Here is a 23,499-nt window from a genome sequence, read left to right as displayed (position 1 = left end):
CCGGAGAAAGAACAAAAAAAGATTTAGGTAATTGATGCAGGTCATCAGCACGAGCTTCACCAAGACCAATTGGTTCATTTCAACTTTACAGACCAATCAGGTTACAAAAGAACAAAAAATTAATTGGAAGGCATGAACTAACCTATAAATTGAAAACTTAGGTCTATTTAAAGCATCACATAGCAGTAGGCACAAACAGAACACGTGGCTCAAACAACTGTCAGTTAAGTTCATCTGACAGATGACAGACTGATCTAGATGTAGAGATAGAAATCAGTATGTTCCCCTGAACAGCAACTGTACAAAATTACCTCTTCCATTGCAGTTGCATGCATCCATTTTTGATTAAAGAAAAACACCTTTGTTTTTTCCCCGTTTGATATTAATACAAAAGGAGCCAGAATCATGTCTTGATGTTTGCACCCTAAGTGTAAACTAATTGCTTCTCCATTGAAGGTCAATGTTCCAAAGAATCAGAGTGAATGCAAAGTTCAATCCTGTCTACCTACTTGCCATCTATTGCATTATCAGTCTGCTCTCTAGCCAAACTCTGAGCATGTTTATCCATAATGATCGAAATGGGTTACACGGATTATGTCTCATTTTTAAAGATGCGAGCGTAATGAGTCAAGCAGTTCCTTCTGCACATCTGGCTTGCTACTGTTGATGTTCCAAACTTTATAATGTTGGTGGTTACGCATCTCTGTACTGTTTTTAAAAATGTGAAAAATATGCCCCACTCTCCAAGCGAAGTAAACTTGTGAACTAAAATTTCACCCAGCCACAGTTGAAAAGGAATGAAAGGGGTGGAAAGCCACAAAGGTAGAAAGGAGAAGGAGAACACAAGACAGCATGAAAGAGAGGAAAGAATTACATCTTCCTTTTGGAACTACCCACTCAACCCAGAATCTATATTTTCCTCTCTCTACTACCGCCCTTCTCTTCTGCTCCACCTCTTCAAATATCCCCAGAAATCAACCTCAACTTTAAAATTTATGCCTTGTTTTGACACAGTGTGCAAAACCTCACAGGATACCAACTAGTTACACTGAACAAGTATATAGGTGAACCAATTTAGCATGAGTTCTGACAACTTATTTTAGAAATAGTAAGTCAGTAAGTTTACCTTAAACATGATAAATGTAACATCTCAAAAAGTACAAAAGTCACATGCACTCCAAAAAACTTACCTTAAAGATGCCAACCCAGTCCTTTTGGTGCGGCTTAATGTATGGAGTCAACGTATAATGACACTCAAGTGGAGCATGAGGGAGGTAACTTTTTGCCACGTTTTGAAAAATGACATGAGCAAAATTAGATGTTTGCATTGCGCTGCTTGACGGCAGTGGTGTATGAGTCACATCCATTCTTCAGCACTATTTCTGTAAAATTAAAGAAATTGTCAATTTGCTTAAATGCCCTCTGTAACTAATTTAAATAGCATGTAATACTTTTGACGGTTACTCGAAATTTCAAACACAACATATCCCAAGGTACCTCATACTTGGAGGGATGAGCTCAGACAATGAACAGAAATTCGGATGAAAATATCATTAGGTAGCCAACTGAGAGTTCAAAGTGGTAGGTCTTTAAAGACTTTTCAAATCAAGCAGGAATTAACCAAAGGAAGTGAACACTACTGAGATGTAAAGAATTTTAGATTCTGCTAACAAATTTTGTTAAATAAGTACAAAGTGCAACTAAAACAAATGGTAATAATTGCAGCATTACTTTAGAACTGACAATGACACGTTGATTCTTCATTAAATGCTTGCTAGATTATGATATGGAAGGGGTGTCACTCAACTCCTGGCCTGTACTGAGTTAGCTAATGGGCAACATGCATGGCATCAGAATCAGGCTGGGCAGAGAAAACGTTGATTCTGATTCTAACACTTGATGTCTTAGTATGTGTGCCAACATTACCTCATAACAACAGCAGGCTGTGTCATGGAAAGCTCTGCAGTCTGTTACCTCTGTTAAGACCCTGTACTAACAATGGTTACTCAAACGAGACACTCAAATATCCAGTACTCATGAAACTGACCATGTTAAACAAGAATGCGCACGCATGCAGAGATTTTTGTCTGTCTACGTACTGGCATGGGGTGGGAAGATGGGAAAGAGAACTAGATTTCAATTTGTTTGTAATTAATTAAAAAAAATGTTTTGAGTCGTGTAAATAACTCATTGAGACTGAACTGCTGAGCCACACAGTGCAAAATCAATTTTTTTAATGGTTTGTGCTGTTCTACGTTTATGTTTTACAGATCACCGGCACCAGGGAACTGAAAAATTCAAAAAGCAAGCTTTGCAGTACTCCAAGTACTTTGGAATTCCTTAAACAAGTGCAATTAATTTTAAGCTTAAACTCAAGTACAAATTACCACATAATCTCTGTTTAAAATGATCTGATCAAACAAAATAATCAGAATATGCTTGATCTTGTTTGCTAATGGTGAAAGACAAAAGAAAGTAGTATAGAATAAGATCATTTCACTAACTTTCTTTTTCCGTATACTACAGAGTTGACAGCAAAAATGATAGCTCCAATCAAACATGAATGATAATTCCATCTTGATCCTAATCAAGTGACCCACTAATATAGCTTTAGCTTAAAATGTCAAAATCCTTAATAGATACACCTTGTAGATAACGGGAGATGCAATGGAATTAGGGTATTGTTTGACTGTCTAATGTTATACCTGGAACTTTTCACATTGTTGGATTAAAAAAGAGCAGGTAGCTTAACAATGCCAAACATAAGGGACTGAGGCTCAATGTATGGCAAGCGAGCAAACATTTATGATGCACTGTTCTCAAATTTTGTATTTAGGAGTGTATGGAGAAATATTAGCCAAGGTCAATGCTGGGATCATTGTTATTTACAATTCACATTAGCAATTTAGAGTTTAGAATCAAAAATATAATTTCTAAATTTGCAATTAATGCTTTTTTTGGTGAGGACTGCAACATATTATAAAAAAGCTATTAATAAGCTCACAGAATAGGCGTACAATTGGAAAATTAATTTGGCATAAATAGATTTTGGTGATAAATTGAGGTTCCCTATTATCGAGAAAATAACAATCTAAATGGGGTAGAAAAGCAAAGAAATTCAGAAGCATTAAAAGTACAAATGAATAAAGAAAATCTACGCAGGTTAAAAAGGCCATATTAACAGCAAACCAAACACTAATGTTTATATGCAGAGGATCAGAATTAAAAGTATGCTTGCTAAACTTAAAAAAAGCTTGAACCAGACATTGAGAGCAATATAGAATTCTGGTCACAACATAAAAATAAGGCACGGGAGAGGATGCAAAGAAGATTTTTACAAGGATATTACCTGAAATGCAGGGGGAACCTATCAGAATAGAAATAACAGGTGAGGTCTTTTCTCTTGAAAAGAGGCTGGGCATTGGGGGGTGGTGACCAAATAGGAATCTTTAAAACTATGCAAAGTTTTGGTAAAGTCGACAGCATTCTTCTATATGTGAGCAGAAGCTTAAGACAGTCACAAAGAAATTAAATTCTTTTGAATTCGTTTCCATAGAGTGCCATAGAAGTGAACCGGATAGATAAGCACAAGGGAAAAGGAAAAGAGGGTAATACCGATAGGAGTAAGACAAGATGGGTGGAGATTCAAGTGAAGTATAAACGCTAGAACAGAATAGAGTTAAAAGGCTTGTTTCTATTTTGCATATCCTATGTAGGGTAATTATACCATTTGTTTACGTAAAAGTAGCAGTTTCCATGAATAAATTTTTAGTCAAAAAGTAGGATTAACGTATTCATCAGTAACATTTTTGCAAATGTTCAAATCCATCTTCTCCCACTACCTTGAGTTCACAACTGTCATATCAATGACTGCTCCTGCCAGACCCACACCCAAATACCATTGAGAGCTGCTACTTTGAGATAGCTTACCCTTGAACATCACTGCTGGCTTAAGTTTTACCCCACCGGACACGTGCAACAGAAATCATTGTACTCTTTTCATGACTTATTTTAACCACTTAATGCGGTTTTATCTCCAACTCTGCTCACTATTTGACATCAAAATTCATGAAATCCTCATCTATATTCCCAATCTAAGGCAATATGTTGCCATTCTTTTGTTGATATTTAATTACTAACTGCTAAAATGCAAGACGTTTTGCTAGGAGATTGTGAAATCTTCATCTTCCATCTCATTACAGAATTGTTTGTCTGCACAAACCTGACGCATTATTGATGGATGGCTCTGAAATCTGCAACGCTTAACTTTCTTGCTTGTTTCAGTGTGAAGATTCTGAGGAGTTCAGAAACTGCTCGAAAGTGTATCTGCTCTCATGATTTCCACTGCTATAGTTGGCACCTCTGTCCTCAAACTGTAGCTACTTACAGCCATTTTGTCTTCCAACTACAGCCACTGTTTGCAAATGCACAAGCTGTACAGAGATTCCTCCAATCTCTAACATTCTTCTCAGATACCTGAAAACTCTTCAGACTCTTCAATTCAAAACTGAAGTTTGAACTGAGCTGCCTCTGCTGTTCCTTCTTGATATAACATTGCCAGAGTAAACAGTGCAATTGGCAGCTATACAATGTGCTCCAAAGCTATGATGTCACTTATTAACAAATGCACAGCTTTTTTATTATTCCAGCAAGCAGATTTACAGCAGAGTGAGCTTTTATTCAGCTGCCTAAGTATGAAGGGTTTTTTTTTGGCTAAAAGTCAAGGGTCAATATGTACCTGAGGCTTTCGAGAAATCAATTATTTTTGGGGAAACACAAGTCTGACCACTGCCTAGGAGTCATATACTATCTAACATTCATCCAAGGTCCACACATTTTTTCCCTGCTCATAATAATACTTCTCTAGGACTTTATATAATAGTCAACATTTTACTGGAAGCACAATTCAGGTTAATTTTGTAATTAAATAATTTCTGTGGTCATTAGAATCTAACACCAAAAAGATACATCAATTATCATTCTTTATGACTTTTTAATTTTATTTTTATGAGGAAATTTGTTGTTAATTAATTCCAAGATGTTTTTGCACAGATTTAAAATTATATTGCTGAGACAGAGGGGGGATTGGGTGTATCGAAGAGTCAAGAATGCTATTTTTGTTACAATTAAGCAATTTAATTTTCTTTGTCATGTGGACTAACAGATCATCAATCAAGGTGGAATAATTTTATTCAGTCCAGCAGGTCTTTACTAATAATATATTTTTTGGAAAGAATTCTCTGACTGGAGAAGCACTTACAAGGAGAGCCCTACTAGATGTGGGATTAAGACAAATGTGGAGAAACAAGAACACAAATCAGTCATCCTTGGTCTGGATATGAAAGCTACATGCAATTTGTTGGATTTTGCAATGTCCAGAAAAGGCAATAAGTTAGTCAGTCAGGCATTTGGCTGTTTATTTAAATTCCTTTCTGCAGAGAACTAATTTTGAAAGAAGAATGTAGATCTCACTTGGACTGTTAATCTATATCTTTTATATACATCCTTTTTTTGTTTTTAAAAAGCTTTTTACTATTTCAAATCAGGTTCCATTCCACAAAACGTACCTCTCACTGCATCTGCAAAAACAGAACAGCAGATGCACAAGACAATATCCAACTCAGTCACAAGTGTGTATTATTACACTCTGCATTAGATTAACAAGTTGATTCTGGGCAGTAAACTTGGAACGTTCATGGAAGTGACTAGCACCACTTGCTCCAAGAAAGTATTAAAAGCAGACCTAATGTATGAAACACTCACACTATAATGCATTGCTTTCCTAAGGCATTGTTTTATCCCAAGCGAAAAATAATACATTTAAGCCAGTACATAACATATTGCATTTTTACTGAGAGTAAATGAGATTATTCAACTTAAGGGTGTGTATACAATGGGAGTTTTGCGCTATGGAGATTACACGTGTTATAGGAAGATAAACAAAATCATGCAGAATTTCCATTTCAGGAATATTATAACATACTGACATAGGTAGCTTCCATTATAGCCATGAACAGAAAGATCATTCCATTTCACAGGTGAATTTGAGCACAGGGGAGGCCCATCCCACCACAAAACCAACAGCCGCTGAAGAAAATTTTTGAAGGCCTGGCAAGTTGATCTAGTGCACACATTCTACAGGATTCCAAACAACATGCACAATTTCCAATGTGTAATGTTAATGTCTTACATGGCATGAAATCCAATCCAGACCTACATACCAGGCAACCTGACAAAGGGACTGGAATATCTAACAAATGTCATGCATGACTAGGATAATGCACTGGAAATCAAACCCTGCTATTCCAGAATTCATAACAAACGTCAAAGACATTTTAAGAAAAACACAGAATTCCCCAATTTGGACCCAGGTTGACAAAAAGCAGAGGCTAAGTTTCCGCACTTAACAAGAACTACTACTTATTCCAAGTAAGCTCTAGCTCCAGTAAACAATTCCAAAGTTTCAACATATAAATCTTCCAATTAAGACTCTCACCCTCTTATAAATTCCCCACCACACACACAAAGACAGAAGAAATAAAATGGGTATTTTGACAGAGGGAAAAATTGGGAAGGCAATTCAGTAGTTCCCGTTAAAACAGAAAAGAACTGTGGATGCTGTAAATCAGGAACAAAAACAAAGTTGCTGGAAAAGCTCAGCAGGTCTGAAGGGTTCTGAGGAAGGGTCACTGGACCCGAAACGTTAGCAGTGGTTCCTGTTCACTGGGTTAATGAGATGATGATTATGATTCTTGTGCACATCACAATACTGCTTCTCAGTCTTCTTTCTCTGGAGGTTTCCATTGGTTTGCAAAGGGCATGGGGCATCGCTTCACTTATAAAAAGTCTCTGACTTATTGATTAACTGAAGGAAAAATAAACTCATTTTTCGACAGATTTAAAGTAGCTTTTACCGCAGAGTTTCTGAACTAGTGAAAGGCTTCTTGGTATCTTGCTCACCTGTTCACAAAGCACAAAACTGTTCACCTACCTGAGAACCAGTCAAGTTATAGAGGCAGGCAGAAGGTCTTTGGCACTGACAACTATTCCACAGAATAATCTGTTTCTTCTTGCCAATCAAAACTCCATTTGTACAGAACACTTTGGCTCCAGTTCATCTAAAACTGTTCCTTCAACCACTGCTGTCCACCCAGTCATTTATTTTAAAATGGTTCTTTTTTCATTTCAGTCCATAATTAAAAGTACAGAAAAATAAAAAGACATGTCCTTTATGCAAGCGTGACAATATTGACAAAGCGCAGACTATTCTTATTGACAGGTCCAAATTTGTATACATTTACCTGCTGCACAGCCATATCAAAATCCAAGGTTAAAAGACAATTGCTGGTCTTGTGTCAGTGCTTGGTGACATACATGGTAAGGCTTGTCCTCCCAGTTCACTGCATTCACATACATACTTTGTATGTCTTGGACAGGGTGTAAGTTTGTCCATGCCTCATTTCATCTGTGACTGTTTGGCCCAACATAAACTAACCAAACAGTTAGTAAATTAGGAACAAAAACAGAAGTTGCTGGAAAAGCTCAGCAGGTCTGGCAGCATCTGTGTTTGAGTTCAATAAGGAATTTTGGCCTAAATGTGGTCTTTGCCAGTTTCAAAATCTCCCCACCTCCAGCCTCATTCCATGACCAACCCTCCTTCTCATCCCCACCTCCTTGACCTACCACAACCTGTCCATCTTGTCTCCCACCTATCCGCTCCTCCCACCTCACTGACCAATCCCCATCACTGCCTACCTGCACTCACCTATCACTATCCCATCTACCTTTCCCAGCAGCACCCCTCCTCTCTATTTATTTTGGGACTCCCTTGACCATCACCCATTTCTGAACGAGGGTCCGGATGCAAAACATCAACTTTCCCAGTCCTTTGATGCTGCCTGGTCTGCTGTGTTCCTCCGGCTCCGCCCTGTGTTATCCCTGACTCCAGCATCAGCAGTCCTTACCATTTCTCAATAATTTTAGGGCTTAAATTCTCCCATGTCCCACCCCGCTACCTCACACACCAGGCCTTGTTATAGTCCCCATTAACAAATATTCACCCTCCTAGTCTGATTGTTATCAACTCCTTTGTCTGTCCAACTGTTCTTCTCTGTCTTTAGGCTCAATCCTATGGTTTATTCCCTACCCCACCCCCCATCCCTATTTTCAGCATACAAACTGACATTTTCCCAGCGACCGTCAGTTTTGAGAAAGGGTCACCGGACCTGAAATTTTAACTCTGATTTTTTTTTCTTCACAGATGCTGCCAGACCTGTTGAGCTTTTCCAGCAACTTATGTTTTTGATCTTGATTTACAGCATCCACAGTTCTTCCAGCTTTTAATTTAGGTCAGTGAATTGCTAAACCATGTTTTGCACATTTGGCGGTGAAGGAGTCCTTCAGATCTACAAAAGCCAAACAAGACTTCCAGTTTACACTGTTAACCTATTCACCAGTGTACCATACAGCAGAGACCGTAGATGTTTGCATTTCAGCACTATATTATGCGCAATCTAGATCTGCCACCATGATGAGAATCAAGATTGATTGAAATTAGGAATTCAATGGCTCACGCAGTTCAGCTAATAACACTGTGAATGCCAAAATAGATGGTGTTGCGATGGGATCATCGAGGCACAGTTCTCACAAACATCTTTGTTGCGTTCTATGAGCAAAGTTTCTTCAATGGAATTAGATCTAACCTCCCATCCCTTCCATGTTTTCAACACACGGATGATACATTTGCAGTTTTTGAACTTGCAGCAGCATGTGAGAATTTCTTTAGATGTCATAATGGGCTGCATCCATACTGAAAATCATCTTTGAATACAAAGGAGTAAAATGAGCTCTTTTCCCATGGCACGTTGGCAGAGATTAAGTGGCGTGGTTATGATTTCCACCTCTAGCAGGGTCCCATTACCAGACACCTACTCCCCTCCAACAAAAACAGACTGCTGGAATACTCAACAAGTCTGGCAGCATCTGTGGAGAGAAAGCACAATTAGTGTTTCGGTCCAGTGACCTTTCTTTAGAACTAATTTTCGCTTGTCAAAGGTTATTATATATGCTGAAGGTGCAATGAGGGGAGGAGGGGCAGAAGGAATAAACAATAGGTGGTAATGGAGCCCAGAAAGCGAGACCATGAGAACACTTGGGCAGACAAAGAAATGGCTAACAGTCAGCCTGGAAGAATCAACATACGTTAAGGGAACCATTAGCAGCTGACAATTGGTTGATTGTGGTTGTGATGATCTTGGCCTGGATTATGAGCGTGGAAAAGGACATGGAAGAAGGTGCTCAGGACCTAAAATTATTGAACTTGTCATTGAGTCCTGAAGGCTGCAGATTCCCAATTGGAAAATGAGATGTAGTTCTTTCAGATTGCAGTAAGCTTCATTGAAGCACTACAGCAGCCCGAGATAGAGAAGTTGGCAAGGGAAGATGGTGGTGCATTGAAATAGTAGGCAAGAGAAAGATCATGGTCATTTTTGTGGACAGAACATAAAGGTTCTACAAAGTAGTCACCCAATCAATTCCTATCTCTACTGTAGGGGAGACCATACTAGAACATAGAACATAGAACAGTGCAGCACAGAACAGGCCCTTCAGCCCACGATGTTGTGCCGACCATTGATCCTCACGTATGCACCCTCAAATTTCTATGACCATATGCATGTCCAGCAGTCTCTTAAATGACCCCAATGACCTTGCTTCCACAACTGCTGCTGGCAACGCATTCCATGCTCTCACAACTCTCTGTGTAAAGAACCCGCCTCTGACATCCCCTCTATACTTTCCTCCAACCAGCTTAAAACTATGACCCCTCGTGTTAGCCTTTTCTGCCCCGGGAAATAGTCTCCAGCTATCAACTCTGTCTATGCCTCTCATGATCTTGTATACCTCAATTAGGTCCCCTCTCCTCCTCCTTTTCTCCAATGAAAAGAGTCTGAGCTGAGTCAACCTCTCTTCATAAGATAAGCCCTCCAGTCCAGGCAGCATCCTGGTAAACCTCCTCTGAACCCTCTCCCAAAGCATCCACATCTTTCCTATAATAGGGCGACCTGAACTGGACGCAGTATTCCAAGTGCGGTCGAACCAAACTTTTATAGAGCTGCAACAAGATCTCACGACTCTTAAACTCAATCCCCCTGCTAATGAAAGCCAAAACACCATGTGCTTTCTTAACAACCCTGTCCACTGGGGTGGCCATTTTAAGGGATCTACATATCTGCACACCAAGATCCCTCTGTTCCTCCACACTGCCAAGAATCCTATCCTTAATCCTGTACTCAGCTTTCAAATTCGACCTTCCAAAATGCATCACCTCGCATTTATCCAGGTTGAACTCCATTTGCCACCTCTCAACCCATCTCTGCATCCTGTCAATGTCCCGCTACAGCCTACAACAGCCCTCTATACTGTCAACGACACCTCCAACCTTCGTGTCGTCTGCAAACTTGCTGACCCATCCTTCAATCCCCTCATCCAAGTCATTAATAAAAATTACAAACAGTAGAGGCCCAAGGACAGAGCCCTGTGGAACCCCACTCACCACTGACTTACAGGCAGAATATTTTCCCTCTACTACCACTCGCTGTCTTCTGTTGGCCAGCCAATTCTGTATCCAGACAGCTAAGTTCCCCTGTATCCCATTCCTCCTGACCTTCTGAATGAGCCTACCATGGGGAACCTTATCAAATGCCTTACTGAAGTCCATATACACCACATCCACAGCTCGACCCTCATCAACTTTTCTAGTCACATCCTCAAAGAACTCGATAAGGTTTGTGAGGCATGACCTGCCCCTCTCAAAGCCATGTTGACTGCATTTAATCAAGCCATGCTCTTCCAGATGGTCATAAATCCTATCCCTCAGAATCCTTTCTAACACCTTGCAGACGACAGACGAGAGACTTACTGGTCTGTAATTGCCAGGGATTTCCCTATTTCCTTTCTTGAAGGGAGGAGTTACATTTGCCTCTTTCCAGTCCTCAGGTACGATGCCAGTGGAGAGCGAGGATGCAAAGATCTTCGTGAGTGGCGAAGCAATTGCATTTCTCGTTTCCCAAAGCAGCCGAGGACAAATCTGGTCCAGGCCTGGCGACTTGTCAATCTTAATGTTTGACAAAATTTTCAGCACATCAGCTTCCTCTATCTCTATCAATTCCAGCATGCACACCTGCTCTTCAAAGGTTTCATTCACTACAAAGTTCATTTCTTTCATAAAGACAGAAGCAAAAAACTCATTTAGGGCTCCCCCTACCTCCTCAGACTCCACACACAAGTTTCCTATGCTATCCCTGATCAGCCCTACTCTTTCTTTAAACATTCTCTTATTCCTCACATAAGTGTAAAATGCCTTTGTATTCTCCCTAATCCGTTCTGCCAAGCCTTTCTCGTGCACCCTCTTGGCTCTCCTCAGACCATTTTTGAGCTCCTTCCTCACTTGCCTGTAATCCTCTAGAGCTGAGCTTGACCCTAGCTTCCTCCACCTTATGTAAGCTACCTTCTTCCTTTTGACGAGAAGCTCCACCGCTCTCGTCATCCGAGGTTCCTTTATCTTACCCCTTCTTGCCTGTCTCAGAGGGACATATTTATTCATCAGTCGCAACAACTGTTCCTTAAACAGTCTCCACATGTCTATAGTGCCTTTACCATGGAACAATTGCTCCCAGTCCATGCTTCCTAACTCATGTCTAATCGCATCATAGTTTCCTCTTCCCCAATTAAATATCCTCCCATTTTGCCTAATCCTTTCCTTCTCCATAGCTATGTAGAATGTGAAGCAGTTATGGTCACTATCACCAAAATGCTCTCCCGCCACAAGATCTGATACCTGCCCCGGCTCGTTTCCGAGCACCAAGTCTACAATGGCTTCTCCCCTCGTCAGCCTGTCAACGTACTGAGGTAGGAAACCATCCTGAACACATCTTACAAAAACAGCTCCATTCAAATCTTCTGCTCAAAGGAGGTTCCAATCAATATTGGGAAAGCAAATACAGTTTATCAACTTGCTGCTTCACATCAAAAATGTGTCTGGAGCCTTTGGAGAGTGAGGAGGGAGGAAGCAAACTGGTAAGTGTTACACCTTCTGCAAATGCATCGGAAAGTGCCGTAGAGACATGGAAAGGTGTTAGGACTGGAGGAGTGAACCAAGGTGTTCTGGAGGGAAATGCTTACCAAGGGATGGAAGTGTGTGTGTCTGGTGGTGACATCTTGCTGAAGGTGGAGCAAATGGTATTTTATGATCTTTTGGATGTGGATGTTGGTGGGGTGGTGAGTGAGGATGAAAGGACCCAATTGGTGTCATGGATGGGAAAAGAAAATGTGAAGTCAGAAGTCCAAGTGATGGGTCAGACACAGGAGAAAGGTAAACATATCTGAGACCCCTTGTGGAAGTTGGCACATTGACCAGATGTGAGGTAGACAGAGAAACTGAGAGAATGGAATAGAATCTTTACAGGAAACAGGATGTGAGGATGCATAGTCCAGGAGTTGATAGGTTTCTAATAGCTATCAGTGGGTAGTCTATCCCCAGAAATGCAAACAGAGGTGTCAGGAAAGGGAAGGGACAGTCAGAGATGGACCAGGTGAAGATGAGGGTGAGGTGGAAATTGGAAGTGAAATTGATAAACTTTTTCAAGTTTAGAGAGAGGGAAGCAGCACTCATGACATTATTGATGTATCAGAGAAAGAGTTACGGGAAGGGACCAAGTAGGATTGGAACAAGGAACATTCTATATAGCTAACAAAAGAGTCAAGTGTAACTGGGCCCACATGGTTAACCATGATCACAATCTGAAGAAAGCAAAAATGTTAAGAGTAGCATTTATTCAAAGCAAGGACAGGCTCAGCCAGTTGGAGATGGTTCAGGCCTATTTTCAAGAAAGAAGCAGAGAGTCCTGAGTCTATCCTAATGGGGGATGAATGTGTGAAGGGTTTGTACATTCATGGTGAAGAGGCAGGGGCTACAGCGTGTGAACTTGAAAATGTGAAACTGATGTGAAGCCTCAGAAGAATCACAGACACAAGTAGGAAGGGACCACAAGGGTAGAAAAATTTGAGTCAAGGTAGGAAGAGATGGATTCTGTTGGGGCAGAAGCAGGCAGAAACAATGGAACTGCCCGGGCAACCCTGCTTTTAGATTTTGGCAAAAAGGTAGAAGCAGGCGATGCAATATCGGGGGATAATGAGCTTGAAGTGCTTGGGGGTGGGGGCAGGTGTCAGAGTCTGCTCCCTCAAGGGCACCCTAGTCCATTCTTACTCTACTCCCACCACCTACCCATGCAATTGCAGAAGGTGCAAAACTTGCAATTTGCCTCTCTGCTCCTCACAGTCTAAGGCCCAGAAACACTAAGATGCAGCAGCAATTTACCTGCACTTCGCTAAACCTAGCCTACTGTACTGACTGCTCACAATACGGTCTCCTCTTCACTGGTAAGAGGAAATTTTGCAGAACACCTGCATTCAGGTCCTTAAAAATGGTACCAAGCTTCCAGCTGCCTGCCATTTCAATACACAACTATATTCTCAGGCCAACATTTCTGTTTCAGGCCTGTTGCAGTGCTCCCACGAAGCTCAATGCAACCTGGAAAAACAACATCTTCCATTTGGGGACTTTACAGCTTTCAGGACTCAATATCGAGTCCAAAAACTTCACAGCACAATATTTCCTTCCACATTTATTATCAAACCCCTCACCTGAGGTTCCATCATGAAATGGACTGCTTTCAGTATAGCCAATACATTTTCACCCACTGACCCCCCTCATTATTTTGGAAGAGAGTCACTGAATGCACAGGCGCTGCCAGACCTGAGTTTCTCCAGCAATTTATTTTTATTTGTTTCAGAGTTCCTTTTCCTTGATGCCCCAGTTGTAAAATCATAACATAACATTCTCTACTACTGTCCACTGCAAACTTACCTTAATGTACTCAAAGAGTGGCACTGTAGGCAGCATGAAGAAGGACAAGCTATTTGCTAACTGTGCAAGCTTGATGTTGAAATCGGATGCACCAAGCCACCCTCAGGATAATGGTACCCTGACCACATCACTTCTCATTGCATTCTATGCAAATTCATGAGTGGACTGAAAGTCTGCACTTTTGATCCTTTAAAAGTTTCTAGGTTACACCAGCTAAATCTGGAAGGGTAAAGTATTTCTAAATTGAAGCTAGCCGTTTCATGCTGCTACTACGCAGTAGCAACACAGTTGGTGTGTGGTAGTGAAACAATGCTGACGTTAAGCCAAAAGGAATTCCGCCCATAATACTACTGATTGATATGGAATTTCAGTGCCAATGTGATACTTCTGCATCAAGCAACGTACTGTTCACTCCCAACCATTGCGCAATTGTAAAACGCACAACAGTGTTCGAAATCAGATGACATTCCTCAGTGAACACTTGTGCAATAAGACTGATTGTACAAATAATTTTGCATTCAATCAACCCAGGATTGTCAGTTGGGCTCAAAGCATTTCTCAAGCAATGCCTTGACCTTCATAGATATCTTGCTTTGTTTAAGAATTAAACAAAGCTTAGTGGATAACAGTCAATCATCATTTGCAGATGCATTCTCCATTGCAATGTCTTGACTAATCAGAGTTCACTTGCCAAACAAACAATCAGTATTCTGTGGTAATGCACGATAAATGTTTTCCCATTATTTTGGTATATCCTGCAAATGATCTTGACAACAGCAAGATGAAAAAAAAATTGGACAACATGTGCCTTTTTTCCAGAAATGCTCAAACTCTATATTTGCAAATAACTATTTGCATACATATTAAAATCCTGATTTAAGGACACAGTCCTCTGTCCCAAGGAAAGTGACCATTAACCATACTCTGGCTTGCTCAGCCAATTCAATCAGGTCAAACCACTATAAATTCTAAATAAAGAAATGAAACTGGATAAATTATGAACAATATAAAGGCAAGACCTTTTCATTGAAATTCCATAAGTATCAGAGACTATTGGATAATACCTCTCAAAGATTTTCTCCCATCAGGTGAGGCTAGCTTACTTGCTCAGGGATTTCATGTAAAACTTTAAACGTTGATGGATACTCTTCTCTTTGATATTGTTGGATATTCTATTCTTATCATTTCTTAGATACCCTGGATTATCTCAGATAATCTTGAATAGTTATAAACAACAAACTGGGCTCTATTAGAATTGATATGCTATTTTTTGATAGTTTTTGGCAATGCAGTTTATATATCTACTTAAAATATATTACTTGTTAATTTCTGTTAACAAATTGTAAAATTAGTAAATTGTCTCCATTACATTTCTGTTACAACTGAAACAATTCTATACTCTGTATAGAAGTACATATTCTGGAAAAAGAATTCCCAGACACTTAAAATATCAGGGACGTTTAAAATTACACAGACTATTTGAAGAAAGATAGCATTCTCAAGCTACTTCTTCCCGCACAGGTAGTTATGTCCTGCAGCCCCTACCAACCACAAAGACAATGGTAACAGATACATGGGAAGACTACTGATTCTACATTCCCCTTCAAACTGCTCATAACCGTGAGTTGGGATCAAATAATTCCTTGAGTAAAAATTTCAGAACTCCATTTCAAACAGAACTATGACAGTATCTACAAGGTAGCAAGAACTGCAGATGCTGGAGTCAGAGATAACAAACTGTGGAGCTGGAGGAACAAACAGGCCAGGCAGCTGAGGGGCAGGAAGGTTGACATTTCGCATCAGGACCAATCTTAAGAAATGGGGAGGAGACAGGAGCTCAGAAATAAAGAGAGGGGAGGAGTGGGACTGGGGAAGATTGGTGGGATTCATCAATCCCCACCACTCACTACCTGCACTCACCTATCACCATCCTGCCTGCCTACCTTCCCCTTCCCCAGCCCCAGCCCCACCTCCACCCTCCTCTATTTATTTCAGAGCTCCCTTCCCCCTCTTCATTTCTGAAGAAGAGTCCTGACTCAAAACGTCAACTTTCCTGCTCCTCTGATGCTGCCTGGCCTGCTGGGTTCCTCCAGCTGCACATGATGTTATCTATGACAGTATCTACCCCAATGGTTCAAGAAGGCAGCTCATCACCACCTTCTCAATACAAATTAGGAATGGTCAGTAAATGCTGTGTGCACTGCATGTGAGCAGTGCTTGCATGCAACAAAAATTTCACAAAGTACTGATAAAGAAAATAAGAGGGGAAAAGATACTCCATGAGAATAGATTAGTAGCCAACCGTAGCAATCTCCTGGCGGCTAAAACACAGATGATAGATAACTTGACCAAACATCAAGGGATACTGGGCACATTGGCTAAGTAAAACTCTGGAGTCACAAGACCTGGGCACCAGACACAGTGCAAATACAGCACCCTAATAACATTAGCATAACGTAAAAGGCAACAATTACCGTGGTCAGACATACCCCCAACTTAACCCCCAAACAAAAGAGGATACAGACAGGAAGGCACCAGGTCCTGCTACACAAAGACAAAGATAGATGAGGTGACTGCTTCGCAGAACATCTACGTTCTGCTCGCAAAAAAGACCATGAACCACCTGTTGCCTGCCACTTCAACACGCCATCGTGTTCCCTGACCAACATGTCTGTCGCTGGCTTGCTGGAAGAACAACATCTCATTTTCCGCTTGGGGACCACGCAGCTCTCTGGACACAATATTGAGTTCAAAACTTTTAGGGCCTAAACTTTCCAATATTCTAGCCCCTACCCCACACCCCAGGCCTTCAGAAGAAGGGTTTAGGCCCAAAACGTCAGCTTTCCTGCTCCTCTGATGCTGCTTGGCCTGCTGTGTTCATCCAGCTCTACACCTTGTTATCTCAGATTCTCCAGCATCTGCAGTTCTGACTATCTCCATAATACGTGACTTAGCAGGCATACAATAAAAACTCACTGGATTGCTTCTTGGGATGAGGGCTGTTCTAGGAAAAGAGGCTGCTTGGAATGGGCCTGTATTCTCAAGACTAAAATGAAAGCTGATCTCATTGAAACATGTAAAATTTTGACAGGAACTAGACACTAGTGATGGAAACAGATTCACCACAACTTTCTGTCTAAGAATTTGAAGTTATCTTGAAAACTCAGATCTGCAAATATTTGAAAATGTGAAGAAAATGCAAATATTTGGATACATAAAAAGCTGTCACAGCCAAAATGTGGCAAATCCATGTTGCATCTTGCCAAGGAAGACAAACTACAGTATGTTTAAAGACAAACCAATGGATAAATTGAATCACATTATTTCAATATATATTTAATCACTTTGTTTTACATGTGTTAAATAAAATGAATTCATTAAAGTACAGTGAATTTATTCATGTTTTAGTGAGCCCCCATAAGACAATTTTGAACTGAAAATACTCACCAATAAGCATGACAGGCAAGTACTGAGAAAGGGAAAGGGTTTTTGCTTCTGCAATCACAACAATAAACAATATTGCCAGTACTCGTGAAAGGTCAACAGACAAGCAACTGGCTGGAGAACAACGAGACCCTTTTATAGAATCATAAATGTACACAGCACAGAATCAGGTCTTTTGGTCTAGCTTGTCCATGCCGATCAGGTTTCCTAAACTGAACCATTCCCATTTGAACTGTGTTTGGCTCCCATCCCTCAAAACCTTTCCTAGCCACATACTTGTCCCAATGTCTTTTAAATGCCGTAATTGTACCAGCCTCTGCCAGTTCCACTGGCAGCTCATTTCACATATATAAGAGAGGAAATGTTCAAAATAGCGGTCCTTGAAATAGTATCGACATGCCTCCTACTTTTCCTTACTCAAGTATTTGAAATAAAATCCTGCATTACATTTGTTTCAAACTTAAAGGGGACAGCTAAACTGAATTTCTCAAAGATATGCAGAACATTTGGTAATATTGATTTCATTTACACTGAAAGATTTTTTAAAAACTGCTGAATCGTTCCTTGTGTCCATACGCCCTTCATAACTGCTGCTTTTCTTCGCTAGTTAACGACTCTGAACAAATGTTAACTCGGACTTCTCTCCACAGATGCTGCCAGACTCGCTGAGCTTTTCCTGCAATTTCTCTTTTTGTTTGTGTTGGTGAACAAATCTATGATTACGGAAGTGTGTACTCTCCAGACAAAATCTACAACACAGGAAGTCACTGACGACAAACCTTTGTTACCTGACATTCACCGACACCATTTTCCTCCAAGTTTCAAGGAAGTAAACAGTAAAATGATAATATTGTACTTCATATTCGACAAGATCCGATAGAGACGTTAACGAAGACCGAAAGTACTTGACCCCTTTGACCTCGAGTTGCCGATGACCCCAATGGGGGGGGGGGGGGGAGAAGAGACCGAAAAAACACAAGGAATGCTCCTTAGCTTCAATAAGAATATCCCAGTCCCTCAGCCGGCAGGGCACGGACCTGGCCTTCCTCTCCCAGGAAAAGAGCCATCAGGCCGGAGGTCGGTTTTACTGACAGTGGCTCAGGTTGGAGCAATCGCAGTAAACCCCACCCGACAACAATACTATCACGATGATGATGCCCAGGTACAGGCAGCCTTCACTCACTCTCACACACAGTCGGTCACTTACCGGGGCCTCACTGTCCCTCCAGGGCCCGATCGCGCACTTTTACTCCCCGTAACGTCGTCACCAGGCCCGCAAACTCCTACTGTGACATCACCGATCTCCGTCAAAACAGTTTCCGGGAACAAAGGTTAACAGCCGGGACAGAGGAGGCTAGGGCCTCCTTCATAGTTACGTACAAATAAGACCAGACGGGGGTAGTCACACCGAGAGAGGCTGACGTGTACGTAAATAAAGGTACAGGAGTCTCACACACACAGAGATAAGGAGTCACATTGAGAGTGGGTGGGGACACCGAGAAGAGGGATACACATGGTGGGGAAGGAGGAACATAGTGAGAAAGGGGAGTCACATAGACAGGGGGAGGAATACAGAAGAGAGGTTATTGTATGGAGAGGAAGGTTCAAATAGCAGGGAAACAGAGAGTGTCATATATATAGAGGAAAATTACACGGAGTGGGGAGATGACAGAGAGTGTCATATCGTAAAGGGAGGCTCGCCAGGAGTCAAATAGAGGGAGGGTCACAAGGAGGGAGTCACATTGCGAGGGAGAGTCAAATAGACTGGATGCAGGGTTACGGAGGGGAGGCTCTAAGATGAGTCATGGAAGACGGTTACCTCAGATGAGAGGGATGTCTCACAAAGAAGTGTGGGGCCACACAACAGGAAGCCAACATGGAGATGGGAGACTCACAAAGGCATGGGAGGGCCACGTAGAGGAGGATAATCAAGACGAGGAGGTGGGCCACCAAGAAAAAAAGAGTGTCACAGAATGTGAGATAATAAAATGTGAGGCTGGATGAACACAGCAGGCCAAGCAGCATCTCAGGAGCACAAAAGCTGACGTTTCGGGCCTAGACCCTTCATCAGAGATGCTGCTTGGCCTGCTGTGTTCATCCAGCCTCACATTTTATTATCTTGGATTCTCCAGCATCTGCAGTTCCCATTATCACAGAATGTGAGGTTGCTATGAGTAGGATGTGTTAGCATAGAGGGGTGTCACAAAGTGGTTGGTGTCAAAAGTTAGGGGTCACATCAAGGATGTGGAGAGAGAGAGAAGGGATATGGTACCCCATCCCCCTTTTCTCTGATTTACCCATGCCATGATCTCCCTGAGGATTCCTTATCCTCCAACGTAGGCCTACTCTGATATGCATCCACCCATTCTGATGTCCATTCCCCCTCTGATGCCCTGGGGGATGATGGGGGTATAGAGAGGTGGGATGGTGGCATGTTAGTATAGGGGGGCAAACACAAGTGGGGGGAGTTGAGTGGGGGGAGTTGAGTGGGGGGAGTTGGGGGGAGTTGAGTGGGGGGAGTTGAGTGGGGGGAGTTGAGGGGGGGAGTTGAGTGGGGGGAGTTGTGGGGGGAGTTGAGGGGGGGAGTTGAAGGGGGGAGTTGAGGGGGGGAGTTGAGTGGGGGAGTTGGGGGGAGTTGAGTGGGGGGAGGTGGGGGGAGTTGAGTGGGGGGAGGTGGGGGGAGTTGAGTGGGGGGAGGTGGGGGGAGTTGAGTGGGGGGAGGTGGGGGGAGTTGAGTGGGGGGAGGTGGGGGGAGTTGAGTGGGGGGGAGTGGGGGGGAGTGGGGGGAGTTGAGTGGGGGGGAGTGGGGGGAGTTGAGTGGGGGGGAGTGGGGGGAGTTGAGTGGGGGGGAGTGGGGGGAGTTGAGTGGGGGGAGTTGAGTGGGGGGAGTTGAGTGGGGGGAGTTGGGGGGAGTTGAGTGGGGGGGAGTGGGGGGAGTTGAGTGGGGGGAGTTGGGGGGAGTTGAGTGGGGGGGAGTGGGGGGAGTTGAGTGGGGGGAGTTGGGGGGAGTTGAGTGGGGGGAGTTGAGTGGGGGGAGGTGGGGGGAGTTGGGGGGAGTTGAGTGGGGGGAGTTGAGTGGGGGGAGGTGGGGGGAGTTGGGGGGAGTTGAGTGGGGGGAGTTGAGTGGGGGGAGGTGGGGGGAGTTGAGTGGGGGGAGGTGGGGGGAGTTGAGTGGGGGGAGGTGGGGGGAGTTGAGTGGGGGGAGGTGGGGGGAGTTGAGTGGGGGGAGGTGGGGGGAGTTGAGTGGGGGGAGTTGAGTGGGGGGGAGTGGGGGGAGTTGAGTGGGGGGGAGTGGGGGGAGTTGAGTGGGGGGGAGTGGGGGGGAGTGGGGGGAGTTGAGTGGGGGGAGTTGGGGGGAGTTGAGTGGGGGGAGTTGGGGGGAGTTGAGTGGGGGGAGTTGAGTGGGGGGAGGTGGGGGGAGTTGAGTGGGGGGAGGTGGGGGGAGTTGAGTGGGGGGAGGTGGGGGGAGTTGAGTGGGGGGGAGTGGGGGGAGTTGAGTGGGGGGGAGTGGGGGGAGTTGAGTGGGGGGAGTTGGGGGGAGTTGAGTGGGGGGAGTTGAGTGGGGGGAGTTGGGGGGAGTTGAGTGGGGGGAGTTGGGGGGAGTTGAGTGGGGGGAGTTGAGTGGGGGGAGTTGGGGGGAGGTGGGGGGAGTTGAGTGGGGGGAGGTGGGGGGAGTTGAGTGGGGGGAGGTGGGGGGAGTTGAGTGGGGGGAGGTGGGGGGAGGTGGGGGGAGTTGGGTGGGGGGAGGTGGGGGGAGTTGGGTGGGGGGAGTTGAGTGGGGGGAGTTGGGGGGAGTTGAGTGGGGGAGGTGGGGGAGTGGGGGAGTGGAGTGGGGGAGTTGAGTGGGGGGAGTTGGGGAGTTTGGGGGGAGTTGGGGAGTTTGGGGGGAGTTGGGAAGGGGGGGAGGGGGGAGTTGGGAAGGGGGGGAGGGGGGAGTTGGGAAGGGGGGAGTTGGGAAGGGGGGGAGGGGGGGAGTTGGGAAGGGGGGGAGGGGGGAGTTGGGAAGGGGGGAGTTGGGAAGGGGGGGAGGGGGGAGTTGGGGGGGAGTTGGGAAGGGGGGGAGGGGGGAGTTGGGAAGGGGGGGAGGGGGGAGTTGGGGGGGAGTTGGGAAGGGGGGGAGGGGGGAGTTGGGAAGGGGGGAAGGGGGGAGTTGGGGAAGGGGGGAGTTGGGAAGGGGGGGAGTTGGGGAGGGGGGGGAGTTGGGGAGGGGGGGGGAGTTGGGGAGTAGTTGGGGAGGGGGGGAGTTGGGAAGGGGGGGAGGGGGGGAGTTGGGGAGGGGGGAGTTGGGAAGTGGGGGAGGGGGGGAGTTGGGAAGGGGGGGAGGGGGAGTTGGGGAGGGGGGAGTTGGGGGGAGTTGGGAAGGGGGGGAGTTGGGAAGGGGGGGAGGGGGGGAGTTGGGAAGGGGGGGAGGTGGGGGGGAGTTGGGAAGTGGGGGGAGTTGGGGGGGAGTTGGGAAGTGGGGGGTGTTGGGAAGTAGGGGAGGTTGGGAGTTGGGGAGTGGGGGGGAGTTGGGAAGTGGGGGGGAGTTGGGAAGTGGGGGGAGTTGGGAAGGTGGGGGAGTTGGGAAGCGGGGGGAGTTGGGAGGTGGGGAAGTTTGGGGGGGAGTTGGGAGGTGGGGGAGTTGGGAAGGGGGGCAAACACTTGTTGGGGGGACAGAAATTGGGGAGGGGGACAGAAATTGGGGAGGGGGAGACAGAAATTGGGGAGGGGGAGACAGAAATTGGGGGAGACAGAATGGGGGGAGGACAGAAATTGGGGAGTTGGGAAAGGGGGGAAACCAAATGGAGGAGTTGGGAAGGGGGGAACACAAATGGAGGAGTGGGGATGGAGGGCGGTGGGGATGGAGGGGGAGGGGGGTGGGGATGGAGGGGGTTGGGGGGGGATGGATGGAGGGGGTTGGGGGGATGGTTGGGGGGGGTGGAGGGGGGAAACACAAATAAGGGGTTGGGGGAAGGGGGGCACACAAATCGGGGGTGGGGGAAGGGGGAACACAAATGGGGGAAGGGGGGACACAAATGGTGGGGTGGGGATGGAGGGGCTTGGGGGATGGAGGGGGGTGAGGATGGAGGGGTGGGGGAAGGGGGGAAACACAAATAAGGGGGGGTGGGGGGAAGGGAAGGGGGGAACACAAATAAGGGGGTGGGGGAACGGGGGGAACACAAATAAGAGTGGGGGAACGGGGGACACAAATGGGGGAAGGGGGGACACAAATGGGGGAAGGGTGGACACAAATCGGGGGGGTGAGGGGGGGACACAAATCGGGGGGGTGAGGGGGGGACACAAATCGGGGGGGGAGGGGGGACACAAATCGGGGGGGGGGAGGGGGGACACAAATCGGGGGGGGGAGGGGGGACACAAATCGGGGGGGTGAGGGGGGGGACACAAATCGGGGGGGTGAGGGGGGGGACACAAATCGGGGGGGTGAGGGGGGGGACACAAATGGGGGGGGGGGGGGGACACAAATCGGGGGGGGGAGGGGGGACACAAATCGGGGGGGGAGGGGGGACACAAATCGGGGGGGAGGGGGGGACACAAATGGGGGGGGAAGGGGGGGACACAAATGGGGGGGGAAGGGGGGGACACAAATGGGGGGGAAGGGGGGGACACAAATGGGGGATGGGGTGGGGGAAGGGGGGGACACAAATGGGGGATGGGGTGGGGGAAGGGGGGACACAAATGGGGGGTGGGGGGAAGGAGGGACACAAATGGGGGAAGGTGGGACACAAATGGGGGGTGGGGGAAGGGGGACACAAATGGGGGACACAAATGGGGGAAGGGGGGACACAAATGGGGGGTGGGGGAAGGGGGACACAAATGGGGGAATGGGGGACACAAATGGGGGGTGGGGGAAGGGGGACACAAATGGGGGAATGGGGGACACAAATGGGGGAAGGGGGGACACAAATGGGGGATGGGGTGGGGGAAGGGGGGGACACAAATGGGGGATGGGGGGAAGGGATGGGATGGTGGGGAAGAGATGGGGGGGAAGGGATGGGGGGGTGGAGGGGGAGGGATGGGGGGAAGGGATGGGGGGGTGGGGGGGGAGGGATGGGAGGTTGGGTGGGAGGGATGGGGGGGTGGGGGTGGGAGGGATGGGGGGGTGGGGTGGGGGGGAAGGGGTGGGGAGGAAG

The 23,499-nt window shown here is 45.5% G+C and overlaps 1 protein-coding gene across 2 annotated transcripts in view; it reads right to left on the bottom strand.

Moving 5' to 3' along the window:
• Nucleotides 1-23,499, bottom strand: part of tax1bp1b (Tax1 (human T-cell leukemia virus type I) binding protein 1b) — a 130,792-nt gene that overhangs the window by 76,413 nt on the left and 30,880 nt on the right. The window contains exons 1-2 of one of the 2 annotated variants that reach the window (XM_048557888.2): nt 18,576-18,709; nt 1,191-1,382 (exon numbers count right to left, since the gene is read on the bottom strand). In XM_048557888.2, the coding sequence (XP_048413845.1) occupies nt 1,191-1,367 (177 nt within the window). In that variant the 5' untranslated portion in view covers nt 1,368-1,382; nt 18,576-18,709. Of the gene's footprint in view, nt 1-1,190; nt 1,383-18,575; nt 18,710-23,499 lie in introns of those variants that run through there. The other variant, XM_048557898.2, reaches the window with a different exon arrangement.

The sequence above is a fragment of the Stegostoma tigrinum genome, chromosome 2 (genome assembly GCF_030684315.1).
Source record: "Stegostoma tigrinum isolate sSteTig4 chromosome 2, sSteTig4.hap1, whole genome shotgun sequence".
Lineage (NCBI taxonomy): Eukaryota > Metazoa > Chordata > Chondrichthyes > Orectolobiformes > Stegostomatidae > Stegostoma > Stegostoma tigrinum.
Note: the sequence above shows the minus strand (reverse complement) of the source record. Positions and strands in the feature narration are given on the sequence as shown.